Source organism: Dendrobates tinctorius, unplaced genomic scaffold (assembly GCF_039654945.1).
Source record: "Dendrobates tinctorius isolate UK_male_01 unplaced genomic scaffold, ASM3965494v1 ptg000177l, whole genome shotgun sequence".
Taxonomy (NCBI): domain Eukaryota; kingdom Metazoa; phylum Chordata; class Amphibia; order Anura; family Dendrobatidae; genus Dendrobates; species Dendrobates tinctorius.
In genome coordinates this window covers 3,198,791-3,215,967 of record NW_027361844.1, presented here as the reverse complement: position 1 = coordinate 3,215,967, position 17,177 = coordinate 3,198,791, and the positions used below count along the sequence as shown (strand labels likewise).

Below are 17,177 nucleotides of genomic sequence, written 5' to 3'. Positions count from 1 at the left end.
CGGTAGGTCTAATTCCCTTTTTCCATTTCGTCCCTCCGGACAGCTCCATGGAGAATACCAAAGGAAAGATCCCAGGGTGGGTACAGAAACCCAAGGACCAAAGTCCCAGGCAAGAACCAGGCCAGATATAGATATGATCTGCAAGATCAAAGAAATATAGATGTCTAAAGAAAAGCGCAAAGATAAACACCGTAGTGAGTGTCTGATCTATGTCTATAATGGCCAATTTCAGTATGAATGTGATAACAAGGTATGCAGCAGAAACAGAGTGAAACACACCCGCCGTACCCCCAATACCAATAACGAACAGCCGTGAATTAGAGTTGTTGTGATAGATACTTAAAAAACACCGCAGCCACAGAATAGGTTTAAAAACCTTACTGTCCAGCAAAGTATGGTGATAGCCACAGCCACAACACCATGAGGACTGTACAGACCAGTAATCCGCTGCATGTGGTTAACGACAAAAGGCTGCTCCTTCGTAGGTCCTCATGGACTAAGGTTAAACCCTGGTTAGAGATCAGCTTACCATAGTACAAGGAAATCTGCAAGACAGAGACCCTGGACTGCGGGAAGATCAAACCAATAACAGTTAGTACATGGATAATGGGCAGAGCATTGGGTTGCACATACACTACTCATCCAAGAGATCACATCTATTCCGAACCCTTTGATGTCTAAACCCCCAAGTAAGGGTTGATTGTTATTGAAGCTAAGGAAATATGCTATCTGGCAGGTAATATCTCCTGCCATTACCCACATAGGGCTTCTTATTAGAAGCACTGAAAAGGAAACGGGGATCACGCCTGTTTTACCTACAGTATGTAGACACAGGGAGTCTGGACTCTGGAATCGATGAAAGTGGTGTTGGTGGGGGGTTGTTGGTAAAAAACCTGTGATACGAGAGATTATTTCGAACTGCCTCTATACGAGTCATTAGTCCGGACATTATATATAAGTCAACTTATCTATCTATATATACACACATAGCCTAAAAGGCAATTTTCTCAGTGATATTTATACACCCAGACTGCCATGGTGGGAGTAACCATACCCTATAGCTAGAGAGAGTAGTTTTCTCCCCATCACAGAGGGGGATTACCTACTGTGAGGCAATGGGACTATGGGTTCTCAACTCTAAGCGTCCAGGTTACAGATTCTTTATCTCAGGAGCCCTGACTGCTGTAAGGACAGTGTGTGTGGTATCCTCTGCCACCTGACGCAGTGCTGCTGTTTCGCCACAAGGTAATGAAAAACAGTGTTCAAGAGCTGTGTTGCTCGAAACGCATATGGTCTCGTTACACCCCCCCCCCTCCGTCATTGCTGTGCCATCTGAGATGTCTGTTTTGTCATTTTGAATTTTTTAAGGATCATCCAATAAAATTTTTTTTTTTTTTTAATTTTTAAATAAACCTTGTGAGTGGGCTGGATCCACTTCTATTTTCCCTATTGCCTTGGACGTTGTGCAGCAGTGAGGAAGCCGTGCTCCTTCTTGTGCTTGGAGTTATATCTCGGGGGGGAGCTGAATGTTCTCTTTTGCTTTTACAAAGGCAATGATGCAGTCCCTGGTAAACATAATACAACAGACCTATGTGACAAAAATCTGTCTACTGGATGTTGATCAAGACAACTAGTCTGATTGCCGTATGTGGAGCTGGGAAAGATTCTTTCCTTCCACCTCATGGGATTTACTGCTCCCAGGACAGTAGTATGTCCTTTGTAGGATGAACCCAAAGATGTATATCTCCCTTTAAAGCTAATTATGCAAGAGACTTGCCCTTAGCACTCAAGGCAGTAGCTCCTTCAGAGTTCTGTTCCAGACGGAAGAAATGCTACTTTACTAGGCCAATTAAAGCATAGGTTTTTTTTTTTTGCTAACCTCAGATGCCAAGAATGAAGCAACAAAAGTTGGATCTGGGTCCAAACTGAAGGACTCTGGGCATGAGACAAAACGTGAAGTGGTAGGCCAACAATACAGGGTGCGGCCACACAACAAGGCCCAAGTCAGATGGTCTAAGCCAGAGGCCCACAGCCAGCGGCACAAAGCCATAACGCCCGAAGTACTATGAGGCACCATGATATACCATGAAGCACTATGAAACACTAGTGATACACCCTGAAGTACAGGGGCACCAAAGCACTATGATGCACCAAAGCATTATGACGCAATACGATGTATAGAGACGCTATGAAGCACTATGATGCCATATGAAAAAAGGCACTTATGAAGCGCTATGATGCAATATGATGCACGAAGGCACTTTGAAACACTGATGCAATATGATGCATAAAGGTACTATGTTGCAATATGATGCAATATGATGAGGGGCATTGTAAGCAGTATGCTGCAATATGCACAGAGGCCTATGAAGCAATATGATGCCTAAAGGGAATATGAGGCACTATAATGCGATATGATGCAGCGTTGCTGTGAAACACTCTGATGCAATATGATGTCGAGTTACTGAGAAGTACTATGGTTCAATATGCAGAGGCACTATGCCATATGGTGCAACCTGATGCACTCAAAATAATGCCTAGAGGCACTATGATGCAATATGACATGCATAGGTATTATGATGCAATATGATGCACAAAGGCACTATGACAGAGGTACTATGATGCAATCTGGTGCAACGTGATGCACTCCATATAATGCATAGAGGCACTATGATGTAATATTATGTACAGAGGCATTATGATGCCATCTGATGCCCCGGGCACTATGGATGCAATATGATGCACTATGATGTAATATGATGCAGAGGCATCCTGAAGCAATATGATCCATAGAGGCACTCAATATAAAGCATAGAAGCATTATAATGCAATATGAAGCGTAGAGGCACTCAATATAGCGCATAGAGGCAATATGATGCATAGAGATACTCAATGTGAGGCTATGATGAAATGATATGCACAGAGACACTTCCATATAAAGCATAAAAGCAGTATAATGCAATATGAAGCATAGGCACTCAATGCATAGAAGCAACATGATGCATAGAGATACTCAGTACCATGCATAGAGGCACCCTGATGCAATATGATGCACAGAGGCCCTCAATATAAAACATAGAAGCACTCTAATGCGATATGAAGCATAGAGGCACCCAATATAATGCATAGAAGCAATATGGTGCACAGAGACACTCAATGTAATGCGTAGAGGCAGTATGATGCAATATGATGTCCAGAGGCAGTCAATATAAAGCATAGAAGCACTATAATGCAATATGGAGCATAGAGGCACTCAATATAGCACAGAGATACCCAATATGATGCTATTATGCAGACACTCCATATAAAGCATAAAAGCACTATAATGCAATATGAAGCATAGAGGCACTCAGTGCCTAGAAGCAACATGATGCATAGATACTCAGTGCCATGCATAGAGGCACTATGATGCAATATGCCGCACAGAGGCCCTCAATATAAAATATAGAAGCACTCTAATGCGATATGAAGCATAGAGGCACCCAATATATTGCATAGAAGCTATATGGTGCAGAGAAACACGCAATGTAGTGCATAGAGGCAGTCTGATGCAATATGATGCACAGAGGCCCACAATAAAAAGCATAGAAGCGCTATAATGCAATCTGAAGCATAGAGGCTCAATATAATCTGTAGACCCAGCCGTTGCGCTCAGTCCTGTTGAGTGGTGTGATTTTCTTTCTTTTCCTTTCCCTGTCTCTACGGCTAGGGCCATGAGCTGCCACTCTGAACGGAACATCTCATTTGTCAGACTGACCCCACCCGAAGGAGCTAATTACTGAGCTGCAGCTGGAGGGCCTTCATGGAGACACTGTGCTGCATTAACCCCGTGTCCTCCTATGGATGGAGTAGTTAAGTCGAACCATGAGATGTAACCTGGACATATGGCCTTATTATAGCCTAGAGGTCCAAGGCTTAGCTGCATATATGTGAACAAATAACTCATCACCTGAGCAGCTTTCGGCACAAAGGCATGAAACTAGCATCCGACCAGAGGCCTAGGCCATCAACAGCATTCCACCGTGCACTTACCTGTGCTGGCTCCATACCTGCTAGAAAACAGGGGGAGCTGGTAATGCCAAGTGCCCACCATGGAGGGAAGCGGCGTCCCGTCAGGCATGCTGCATTACTGCCAATGATTTCTTCTCCTGTACCCCACGAGATCCAGGAAACTCGCCTGTTGCCTGTCTCGTTCTGCACAACCGCGTTCTACAGTGGAACGCACGCCGACCTGCTCTGGCATCACCGGAGGAGCCACGCCTTCTCCACCCGATTTCCATAAGTAGCAGTGGCTTGCAGGCCGGCGTCAGAGCCGAGAGCCTCCACTGTGGGAGGAAGCGGCTCTACCCAGGAGCCTCGTCCGCACCCTGGTCTCTGTGGCTGAGGGACCCCCCTAGGAGGGTTTCATCCCCGGGCTGCTTGACAGGGGGAAGGTTTGGCCCAGCCGCCCGATCCCCCTGGGCCCCGTCAAACGTTCACCTTCTATCTTCACTCCTCCTGGAGCAACCTCTTCTACGACCGTCCCCTTTGGGACAGGAAAAACACTGGAGGGTGGAGGGACCTTTTAACCTCTCTGTGATCCTGTCCCGCTATAGGTCAAGGGAGGACTTCCTCCATGGTGCTGTCCGGAGGGACGAAATGGAAAATGGCATACCATGACAGCACCACATTGAACACTTTAGTACTGCACAACAATTTTTAGTCCAAGGGCCACATTGCCATACTGAACTGATCACAAGGGCCGAAATTATTTTTTTAAAAGGGGTAGTTACATAAGCACACCACCAGAACCACCAATAATACATTAATACAACACCGAAGCCAAATTTTTAGTATTTGAGAAGTGTTTGGAGAGTTTCTGCTCCAAAAAAATCAGTGTGAATACATGCCATCATAAACTGAGCTTTTTGGAGCAGAAACTTGACAAATCCCCTTTATAATCTCACATATCTATGTTTTGACACTTTTAAGGTTTAACATAGCCATGAAACAATTTGTGGATTGCTGCATGTGTACAAGATTAGAACCATTGACAGCACAGGAGCGCAGTTCCAGATCCACCGGCAGTGCATGAGTGCATCGCCAGATCCACCAGTAGTGTGCATGAGCGCAGCGCTAGATCCTCCAGTAGTGTGCATGAGCGCAGACCTAGACCCACCAACAGTGTGCATGAAGCGCAGCAGGAGATCCACCATCAGTACATGAATGCAGTGAAGGAAACACCATCAGTACATGTATACAGCACAAAGCTTACTACAGCGATCAATTGTAATGTCAAAAAAGCTCCATAAACATTTGTATTGCATGAGCCTACAATTCTCAGTATCTCCTTAACAATGGTAAGGATATACTGGGAGTTGTTGTTACCAGTCATCATTAGACTGCGAACCACAGGAACCACCGTACAGGCAATATCACAAATAAACATTTACATCTAGGTAGCTTATAGGTGATATCTTCTCTGATTGGAGTTGTTCCCATCCCCTTTGTCTCCATATATCACAGACACCATGATGAGATTTCATGCTCCGAGCTTCTCTCTCCAGACTTTCCTTTTGTCTGTCTTCAACAGCACAGCCCAACACGATGACCTTAAAAAAAAGGATCAATACGATGCTCCATAAATAAAAAAACATAAATAAAAGAACATATCTCCTATTTTCTGCCCTTGAATAAATAATTGACCCTCACTGTGTTTCCTGCACAACATAGCTTCCCTCACAATGCCCCTCTACAAGATACTCCCCATACACACTGCCCTCCTTTAAAATACCCACCCGACTGCCACCTATCCAAAATATCCCAAATACTGCCATTCTCCAAAATATCCCCCAACAATTCCCCTTTGTATAATATCCCCCCACTCAGCCCCTTTCCAAGTCTCTCCCACTAAACTATGCCCCCTTTCACAATCCCCTCTATTTGCCCCATGTCCCAAATTGCCACATTATGTGTCCTCGTAGTAACACAACCCTTCCCTCCCCCGACCCCTCATCTAAAACAAGACACAATCTTCAGCCCCTCCTGGAGTACTTACCACCAGTGCCCAAAGTCTCTGCCTGTGCGGCCCCGACGCCAGTGTGATGACGTCAGCAATGTACGGACCTAATCGCGCTGCTGCACCTCGGGGCGGGGGCTGACGCGTGCTCCACTGCCCCTGTCCTGGCGCCGCAGTGTTCAAATGTATTCGCATTTGAGAGATGGGAATATGTTTGAATATATAAGAGAAGGAGCTCACACATCCTGGACAGCTCTGTAGGCCGCACAACATCCTTTGGTGGGCCGCATGTAGCCTGTGGGTCGTATGTTGTGTAGGCCTGCTTTAGTACAACCTGCTCTCTCAAGGTACGACTGTGTAGTTTGGATGGCCTGAGTCTGCATACAATAACTGTTCAAAGCATGCAGTGCACTTTGTGGTAATAAAAATAGTACCTTTAATGTCCAAATCTATTAGAGATTTTCCCGAAATTGTTCTTTATTCAGATATGCTAATGAGATGCTCTGGTCACCATCCATTCAGTGCACCTTCCCACTTACTTGTCTTAGATCTATCTCCACCCCCTCTTCCTTGATTGACTGGTCTGGCTTTACAGGATCCAGATGAGGGTGGAGACAGATGGGAAACAAAGAGGCGAGAAGGGGAATTGAATTGCTCTGCCATGTCAATTGCACATCAAGCGACACATTTGCATATCTGATTAAACGAGGCAACAGTTTTGAATACTAAAAGTACTATTTTTAGTGGGAATATTTCTGTGACACCATACAAAGTGCAGAGCTTGGTTTGAACAGTCATTTTGTGCTTAAAGATTCCCTTTTAAGTAATGTATTATGTTATAAAGTTTACTGCCCAGTGTCTAGGGTAACGTATAGCTGTAATATTGTTCTATGACTATAGTCCCAAGTTCACGATTGAAATTTAAAAAAAAAAATCTCCCTTGGAGTTTAGGTTATTTAATTGGAAAATATGTAAAATATTTATGGATTTATGAAAGTCACACACACACACAAAATTATAAATCTGCGATATTGAGTTTATTGTCTACCCACTAAAATTCAGTACAAAATTCCCAGATTGCAAGAAAAATACACAAAAAAATCCTCAGAACATTTTAGCATAGAACTTGACAATAATAAAGCTGGCACAAGTCGGGCAGAATCGTGTCTTGTTATATATAGTGATGGAAGATATCAAAAAGGCTTGCAACCAAGTAAACTAATCAGGGCAGGTCCCCGGGAAAACAATCTCTCACTTAGACCTCGTGCAGAAGGCCGGACCTCAGGTCTCTAATACACATGAACGAGGCCCCCATAGCCGGTTTTGGTCCCATCCTGTCCCTCTGTGTGGATAATATTTTTACAGAGACACGGAACGGATTTTAGCTACGGATGAAAATCTGTAATGAAATGAAAGGTTTGGCACACTCCATTGTATGCCATATTGCACATGGCACAGCAGGACACTACAGACTGGAGAGAAAAGATTCAAGTAATTACACCTGGAAATGATGCTTATAGGTGTAAAAGAGCCATACAACAGATATTTTACTGCAGTGTGACTCCTCATTTGGTGTAAGCATTGTGGTACAGAGACCCTCCATGTGTTAATTACAAACAATACCGGCCCTAGGGGGCGTCACATGGGCAGTTTCTAGGGTTACCGCTGAGGCATTCCTAGACTTTTATGACCTAGATACCCAGAACTTGCATCATAATCCCACACTTGATGCCCAAACCTAAAGATGGGGTAAAGGATACAGCTACATCCGCTAGTTTACTGACTGGACAGTATAGTTGTCACCTATAACATTAATAAAATCTCAAACACAGAGCCCAGCTGGTGGTGCACAGAAGTTTACATGCAAATCGTGGCTATATTGCAAAGCCTGAAACAATGGACCCCTAAATATGTATTTTGGTGGATTAGGAGAATCTGAAATTTTCTTATGGCCTGATAGATCTCAAGCTACATGTCAACTTGGGAATACATATTTTTTGCTGTTACCTATATTTAAGGTGCAATTAGACATCACATCAATTAAGAAGTGTATCACTTTGGGCTGATTAAGTGCTAAATTTAGTTAGCAGTATCTTTCTGCAACGGGTTAATAGTAGATACACCGAACCCTGTGAAAAGGAACTTCCTTAATTTCTTCCCGATAGTCCCGGGCATAATCCCAGAGGAAATGATCAATCAAGACAGGATTAATTTCATTGCTCATTTTCTCTCCATTCTTCTGAAACAACTCGCGTAGGTGATCACAGACCAGTTCCACTGCCCAAATTGAACAACCCCGGATCTCCATCTCTTCACGATCTCCATTTCTGAAAAGCCAACCTAAAAGCAAATTAGAAAATATGGAAGTATGAATATTTTGACACAAGTCTGACGAGATCATGGTCACCTACTAGCATGGCTTCTCAGCTCACACATAAATCACTACTACTGGTAAAAGGCAGTGCATCTCAGCAATCTGCCACATCTATTCCAGGTAATTAGGTACTATCCATTTTGTTTTTTCTGGCTTTGGTCTCCTATTATTCCTGCCATTTTAGCACCTACAAAAGTTTTAAATTATAGCCTCCAATTATACAATCGTTTTTATCATCACAATCCAGAAGCAAACATTTAGTCAATGGGAGGAGGCATTGGACTCAGCTTTAAATACTTTGTGGCTTTAATTTACTTTGTGTGTATTTTTTGGGATAACCTATATCCAAGAGTTTTCTATAGGTATATTGAAGCATCAGACTACAGAGTTTTCTTGTAGTCTGTTACCATGGTGATATTTGTAAAGGTTTGAGGTTGGTATAGGAGTTTTAAAAATGAGAGTTCTGATCAAGACTACTGCAAGGCTGCTAGGACGTCAACAATACCTTGGTTCACCCATGTTTTTGCCTGCCTTTTACTGGCATACATGCAAATGAGAAAATATAAATTTAGTGAAATCTAAGTAAGGCTAGATTCACACTAGCGTATGGAGGAGCTGCGGAGGATGCAGACTTCCTCCGTGAAGCTCCGCCCACTGCCGCACCTCCTTCGTTCTGCCCCATCTCTGACGGCATGCAGCCTGCGTACCCTATCTTTAGCATTAGGTACGCAGGCCGTGCCGATGAATGCAGATGCCTCCGCATGCGTCTTTTTGACGGTGCAGCGAGCGCACCAAAATGCAACACAGGTTGCCGCACCGTCAAAAAGACGCATGCGGAGGCATCTGCATTCATCGGCACGTTAGTGTGAAACTAGCCTAAGCAAGTTTTCACTGCAGAAAATACATTACACAAACCCTCTTTCAGCTTTTTCAGTAGATCTTCCGAATATCTCATAGTGCCAAAACGGACAAGAGCTTGAGGAATCCTGTAGTCAGCGAACATGGTTATTTTATCAATGTCATGGAAGCAGCCATCATTTTGTCCTTCTAATACTCCCCAGGTGTCTCCTACAAGAATCTGGGCACGCTTGTAGAAGGCTACCTTCTGACCCTAGAATTGGAAAAGGACATTAGGAAAAAAAGAAAAAACAAACAATGAACAACGTTGTACTCTGCGTTAAATGCATACATTGACCTGTTATGCTGACATATATATGAGGAAAAAAAAAACTGCAAAATCATCAAAATTCCTAATGCTGATAAGGTTTTCAGCAATAGTACAATATCTGTAGCGACAGTAAAACTTTGACATCAAACTAATGAGAAAGCGATAATTACCTCAGATTCTAAGCAATAAAAAGATTAAATATTACCGACAGAGATTTACAACACCAACGGCACCAGAGAACAGTTAAACTTGTGTAGTTGTAGTAATATGGCCTACGTCGACAGAGGAGTTTTAGCAAAGAAAGCTTTCTCCCGCAGGTTTCATAAACCGTTGTAGCAATGCCAGGTAGGCTGGAGTTCAATCCTAGCTCTGCAGGCTTTGATTAGTGCACCTGGCTGGCTCTGCATATAAACCGGCTAGGTGTTCATAAAAGGCAGTCAGCTCAGGGAGGCTGACCAGACTGGATGTGTCCCGGAGCTGAAGAGAGAGATAGAACAGAAATCTCTCTGTGAGAAGTCTGCACAGGCCGTGTGCAGAGAACAGAAAGTATCAGTGGTTGCTATGGAAAATAACTGTTTTGCTTGACCGAGCTGTGGCTAGCCCAGCAGTTTATTTAGCGCCTGGACAAGACTAGAGATTTACGTTTACGAGTTTGTTTTGATGCCGTGCAACCTGTGGAATACAATAAAAACTGCATGTGCATGAACCAAAATTGCATTGCTTGTGTGAATGCTACCTAAGGCTGAATGCCTATCAGAGAGAGTGAATACCTACAATTAATGTATGTGATGTGGGTTTAAAGTCCAGGAGAGCACAGGCGATTGGAGTGTAAAGATTGAATGTCCTCGGTAATGGGGCAGCTACAAACCCAGTCTGAAAGCATGAAGGAGCTTACTAAGCAATTATTTCAGGTGCAGCAGCACCAGCAGACCTAACAGGAAACCAACAAACTCCTGATCCAGCAGCATCAACAGCAGGAGTTAAAGCAGTTGCAGAAGCAACAGTTTCAGCAACAACAGAAGCAACAGCAGCAGTTACAGCAGGTGATCGCTCTCCTGGAAGAAAATGTCCAGGCCTGGGAGATGGCATCATCACCCGCCAGTCAAAGTGAAGGTATCCGGGTGAGGCAAACTGTTCGAGCAGCCTTACAGAAGATGAGTCTGGAAGATGACATTGCCACACTCTCATCGTGTCAGACAGAGAGAAAATGCCCCTAAAGCAATGGGTAGAGGTCCTAGCGCCTTACCTTATGGGGGAATAGCAGAAAGCGTACTATGATCTTGCCATTCATGATGCCAAGGAGTACGACAAGCTGAAGACGGAGATTATAGCACATTTGGGCATCACCCTGGCAGTCTAAGCACAAGAGGTGTCCCTCTGGAGCTACCAAATGGACAAACCACCCCTGTCCTAAAAGTTCAACCTGTTACATCTGGTGCAAAAATGGCTGCAGCCAGAGACCTACTCTCCAGCACACATGGTGAAAAGAGTAGTAGTGGATCGATTTATCCACTCACTACCGAAATCCAAACAAAGCTGGGTTGCCCAGAATACAAATGACCTTGTGAGCCTTATGGAAAGAAACTTGGCCATGGAGAACTCCCTGAGAAATAAAGGGTTCCTAAGGTCATATTTCTGGGAGACCCAAAAGAAGGTGCTCTATCCCATGTCTGATAGACTTACAAAGACCCAAGAGGGGACAGAGCATGTTAAAACTTGTACCATTATCTGTTGGAGATGTTAAAAGTGAACCTGTCAGCAGTTCTGGACGATATAAGATTCGGCCATCACCTTTCAGGGCTTATACACAGCGTTCTATTTATACTCACCTGTGGGGTGGTCCGGTCCGATGGGTGTCACAGGTCTTGGTCCGGCACCTCTCATCTTCTTATGATTGCCATCCTCCTGATTGCTTCTAATGGATGATGCGACCCTGCATCATCCACATAGGCTCCCCGGCATCTCGCTCCATAGCGGACGTACTTATCTGCCCTGTTGAGGGCAGAGCAAAGTACTGCAGTGTGCAGGTGCCAGGACTCTTTGACCTTTTCCGGCACCAGCGCTCTACAGTACTTTGCTCTGCCCTCAACAGGGCAGAGAAGTACGCCTGCGCAGGAGCACGATGCCAGGGAACCTGTGTGGAAGATGCAGGGTTGCGTCATCCACAAGAAGCAAGCAGAAGGGCGGCAATCATAAGAAGATGGGAGGTGCCGGACCAAGACCAGCGACACCCATGGGACCCGCCCCACGGGTAAGTATAATAAAACTTATTTTTCCGTTCTTCCAGGTTGGGTTCTTTCAGGCATTCTATAATGCTGTATATAAGCCCTGAAAGGTGATGGCCGCATCTTATATCGACCAAAACTGCTCACAGGTTCACTTTAAGTCCCAGGTCATATATCAGCCGTTTGTCCCCTGACCTCAGGAACGATGGACTGCAGCGTAAGCTGGCAATACTCCTACTTCACCTAACCTGCCTGCAGTGCTGGTCCTCATCCTGGCGAGGGACATCGGGAATGCCAGGTTACTGTGAACGGTGTCCAAGTGGCGAGACTTCTTGACTCAGGGAGTTTGGCGACTGACAAGGGCCACACTATTGCATGTGCTTACCCCATGGGAAGGGGTTGGGGGGGTAAGGTGTATCCATGGAGATGCCAAGAACTGGCCTAGGTGGACATGCGCACAGACTTTGGTTCCATATTCCACCAAGTGGGAGTGGTCGAGGACTTGTTGCATGCTATTGTAATCAGACGTGACTTTCCGTTGTTCTAGGACTTAAGGGCTTAACCTGTAGCATCCAGTATGTCACCAAGAATCGGCTATGGTAACAAGGTCACAATGTAACCAATGAATTTCCTTTCACAGTATTTGCTAGAGAGGAGGATGAGGAAGCATCCCCTAAAGCCAGTGTCCCTGACCTGAAGGAGTCCTAGGATAACTTTGGGACTACCCAGTTCAAAGACTTAGATGTAAAAGGTACTCTGGAAAATGTAAGTGTGTTAAATGATGTTCCCCAAGAGCCAATAATTGTTTTCCGCAATTGGCCAGCCCTAATGATTTGCTATGTCGAGGGACCAAAGTGCAAAGACAAGTAAAAGTGGACCTCCCCAAGGCTCAATAGGGAAAATTCAGGGAGGTATAATTGGTTGACTACAGTAAGGTAATTTAAGCCTGAGCATTGGGTGGGAGAGATCAGCTATAGAGAACAGCGACCAAGTAAAAGGAAGCCCTTACCCATATATTATGGCAACCTGGAAGGATAGGAACCTGCTAGAAACCCCTTACTTGTCAGCACAGTTAGAAGTTAACATAGCAGGATTTTTATCACCGACCCAAAGAAAACACGACCAGAAATTGGTACCCAAAAGTATTAAGTTACGTACCGGTAACGGTATTTTTCGGAAGCCCATGACAGCACCACGAGAGAGGGGATCCGCCCTTTAGGAACAGGAAACCTACAGATACAAAAAGGGCGGCACCTCTCCCACGCATCAGTTGGTTTACAGAGCTTGAGAGGCTACCATGGTTAGTACACAACATATAATATATACAACCTATCTACCCTATATAGCAGAAACATTTTCCTTTTTTTTTTTTTTTTTTTCTTTACACCATCTCCCACATACCGTAAATTGTGGACAATCTTCTAAAGGAGTGCACCCTTATATGTGAACAAGGGAGGGAACTAAGGGTGCTGTCATGGGCTTCCGAAAAATACCGTTACCGGTACGTAACTTAATACTTTATTCGGACTCCCATGACAGCACCACGAGAGAATTACAGAGATGTAAACTAATTTAGGGCGGGACTACAGCCTGCAGCACCCTTAGCCCGAAGGTGAGATCTGAAGAGGCACCCATATCTAATCGATAGTGTTTAAAAAAGGTGGAAGGAGATGACCAGGTGGCCGCCTTACATATCTGATCAATTGACACTCCAGATCTTTCTGCCCAAGATGATGCCATGGCACGAGTGGAATGCGCCCTCAGGTTCTGCGGAGCCGGACCTCCACCTGCTGTGTAGGCAAGAGAGATAGCCTCCCTAATCCACCTCGCTAATGTGCGTTTTGATACCCTACAACCTTTCCTGGGACCTTGGAAGGATAGGAATAATGCATTCTCCTTCTTCCAAGGATCCGTGGCTGCTAAATATTTAAGTAAGCATCTCCTAATATCTAATGCCTGAAGTTTTTGCTCCTTAGGGTTGGTCGGATTAGGGAGGAAGGAAGGCAGAACTATCTCTTGTGTCCTGTGAAATTGTGATGCTACCTTGGGAAGGTATGCTGGATCTGGCCTTAGGATTACTCTATCCTGTAAGAACTCTGTGTAAGGGGGCAATCTGGAAAGTGCCTGTATGTCGCTCACTCTACGTGCGGATGTTATCGCCACTAGAAAAGCTGCCTTAAGAGATATAATCTTTAATGAGGCCGAATCCAGAGGTTCAAATGGTTTTTCTGTCAAGGCCGTAAGGACTAAATTTAAGTCCCAAGGTACACATCTGTCTTTGTGTATGGGTCTCGATCTAGCCGCTGCTTTGATGAACCTTGCTACCCAATAGTTATTGGCAATATCACGTGCAAACAAGGCCCCTAAGGCTGAAACTTGTACTTTTAATGTACTTGTGGAGAGACCCAATTCGAGACCCTTCTGGAGAAATTCCAGAATATGTTTCGTGGGAATTCCGTCTCTGGCGTCAAACTGAAAGGTGGACAGGAATCGCTTCCAGGTCCTAGCATAAATGTTAGTGGTAGTCAACTTCCTGCTTTTTAGGAGGGTATCAATTAACTTCTTGGAGAACCCTCTATCCTCTAACAGTGACCTTTCAAAGACCACGCCGTCAAATGGAGTCTCGCTACTTGTGGGTGGCTGACTGGCCCCTGGTAGAGGAGATCTGGAAGGTTCGGCAGCACCCAGGGATCGCATACAGACATGGTCCTCAACCACGCGAACCAGGTCCTCCTGGGCCAAAAGGGGGCAATTAATATAACTCTTGCCCGATCTTCCCCGATCTTCCTTACTACCAGAGGTAGAAGATTTAATGGCGGGAAGGCGTATGCCAGAGAAAAGTTCCATTTTATCAGGAGGGCATCCACTGCCAGTGGATTTTCCCTGGGATTCAGAGAGCAGAATGATTTTTCTTTCCTGTTTTCTCTGGTGGCAAAGAGGTCTACCTCTGGCCGACCCCATCTGCGGACAATTTGGTGGTAAATATCCCTGTTCAACGCCCATTCTCCTTGCTTTAGAGTCTTGCGGCTTAGAAAGTCTGCCTTTACGTTGTCCTTTCCTCTGATGTGGAGCGCCGTCAAAGATAGAAAACTTCCCTCTGCTATTTGAAGGAGACGTTCTGTTGTCCGCATCAGGGCGTCGGAGCGGGTTCCACCTTGGTGGTTGATATATGCTACCGCTACCTGGTTGTCCGAGAGTATCCTCACGTGATGGCCCTGTAGGTACATAATGAGTTTTTTGACTGCCTGCTCTATCGCCAGTAGCTCTCTTTGGTTGGATGAGATCTCCGTATCCGAATCCCACTGTCCCTGTACTACTATGTCCCCCATATGGGCCCCCCAACCGAAGGGACTAGCGTCTGTGGTTATAACACGGGTTATCTGCGTTATCCAGGGCACCCGAGGCTAGGTTTTTATCATCGAGCCACCATCTAAGCGATGTGACAGTCGAGGGGCTTAGCAACAGTTGACCTTGTAAGGAGTGTCTTAACGCCCTGCTATTAAATAGGACATCCTTCTGAAGGGTTCTAGTATGGAATTGTGCCCACCTAACTGCTGGGATGCATGAGGTTAGAGATCCCAACAGGGACATGGCCTGTCTGAGGGTCATAGAAGGATTATCAACCGCCCGAAGAACCTGCTGCTGTATCTTTTGCATTTTATCCAATAGCAACAGACACTGCTGAGTTTCTGAATTTAATAGTAAGCCTAGAAACTTTTGTATTTTTGAGGGCTGGAGTCGGGATTTCTCGTAGTTTAATATCCATCCGAGGTTTCCTAACCTGGACTTAGCTCTTTCTATCTGGGATGTACAATGGCCCACTGATTTTCCCACAATTAAAAAATCATCCAAATATGGAACAATCAGGATGTCCACTTCCCGTAAATGCGCCATCACTTCGGCCACTATCTTTGTAAATACCCGGGGCGCTGCTGAGAGACCAAAGGGAAGGGCTCTATATTGATAATGACGGACTGTGCCGTTTATTGAAACCGCCACCCTCAGGAACTGCTGGAAGTCTGCATGGATAGGTACATGATAGTACGCATCTTTCAAATCTATGACTGCCATAAAACACCCTTTAAACAATATTTTTATTGTCGTATTGTTGGACTCCATCTTAAAAGTACGGTTTACCAAAAACTTATTAAGGAAACGTAAGTTAATGATCGTTCTAAATGTCTTATCAGGTTTTTGGATCAGGAATAAGGGAGAGTAGAACCCTCTTCCTCTCTCAGCTTCTGGAACCTCTATCAGGACGTTTTTCTGGCATAGGCTCAAGACCTCCGCTTCTAAAGCTGTTTGTTCGAGGGGTGAAGATCTTAACGGAGTAGATTTAAAGGTATCCCGCGGGACCTGGGTAAACTCCAATCTAAGCCCGGTGGATATTACATTGCGCACCCAGACACTATTTGTAATCTGTGACCATGCCAGAAGAAAGGGTGATAGTCTACCTCCCACGGGAATTGCTAGTCATTGATCTTGTCTCTTTTGATCTCTAGACGAGCGTCCAAACATGTAGCCCGTACCTCTTCTCCTTCTATCTTCCCATCTGGGACGGTCTCTAGTAGGCAAAGAATTGCGCCTTCTCCCCAGACGGAATCTCCTTCTACCAAATGGGCGTCGGTAGGATGTAGGCCAGAGATTTGGAAATTTTTTCTTGTCGTCCCCAGCCTTCTCAAGCAGTTCGTCCAGGACTGCGCCGAACAAATATTCCCCCTCACACGGAATAGTACAAAGCTTCGCCCTGGTTTGAATGTCTCCCTGCCAGCACTTTAGCCACAGGGCTCTACGAGCCGCATTAGAGAGACCTGCTGCTCTGGCTGCCATTCTTACTGCATCCGCCGAGGCATCTGCAAGGAAGGCTGCTCCCTCTTGGATTGTTGGTAGGGCCCCAAGAATTGTTTGTCTTGACGTACCCTGTTTTAATTGTGACTCCAACTGGTCCAACCAGACCATCATGGACCTGGCTGTGCATGTTGACGCCACTGCTGGTCTTAAGGAACCGGCTGCCATCTCCCAAGTATTCTTAAGGAAGGTGTCTGCCTTCCTGTCTAGGGGATCTTTAAGGGATCCCATGTCCTCAAAGGGCAGCGAGGATCTTTTCGATGCCTTTGCAATGGCCGCATCTAATTTGGGGGCCTTGTCCCAAGTATTTACTGCCGGATCATCGAAGGGATATCTGCGTTTGAGGGCTGGTGGTAGCGACCCTCTTTTATCCGTTTTTTTCCACTCTCTGTGGATTAGATCTTGGATCTTCTGATTTAACGGGAAGACTCTATGCTTCCTCTGCTCCAGCCCCCTGAACATGACATCCTGCATGGATAATTGGGGCTTAGGCTCCTCTACTTCCATTGTCCCTCTGACTGCTTTGACCAGCTTGTCTACCCGGTCAAGAGGCAGACAAAACCG

At 45.2% G+C, this 17,177-nt stretch overlaps 1 protein-coding gene across 2 annotated transcripts in view; it reads right to left on the bottom strand.

Annotated features, from left to right (window-relative positions):
• Positions 1 to 7,013: 7,013 nt before the first annotated feature.
• The window catches only part of LOC141054230 (queuosine 5'-phosphate N-glycosylase/hydrolase-like), an 85,567-nt gene continuing 75,403 nt past the window's right edge, over positions 7,014 to 17,177 (bottom strand). For both annotated transcript variants that reach the window (XM_073551466.1, XM_073551467.1), the window contains exons 4-5: positions 9,288 to 9,483; positions 7,014 to 8,338 (exon numbers count right to left, since the gene is read on the bottom strand). In XM_073551466.1, the coding sequence (XP_073407567.1) occupies positions 8,106 to 8,338; positions 9,288 to 9,483 (429 nt within the window). In that variant the 3' untranslated portion in view covers positions 7,014 to 8,105. The remainder of the gene's footprint in view (positions 8,339 to 9,287; positions 9,484 to 17,177) is intronic.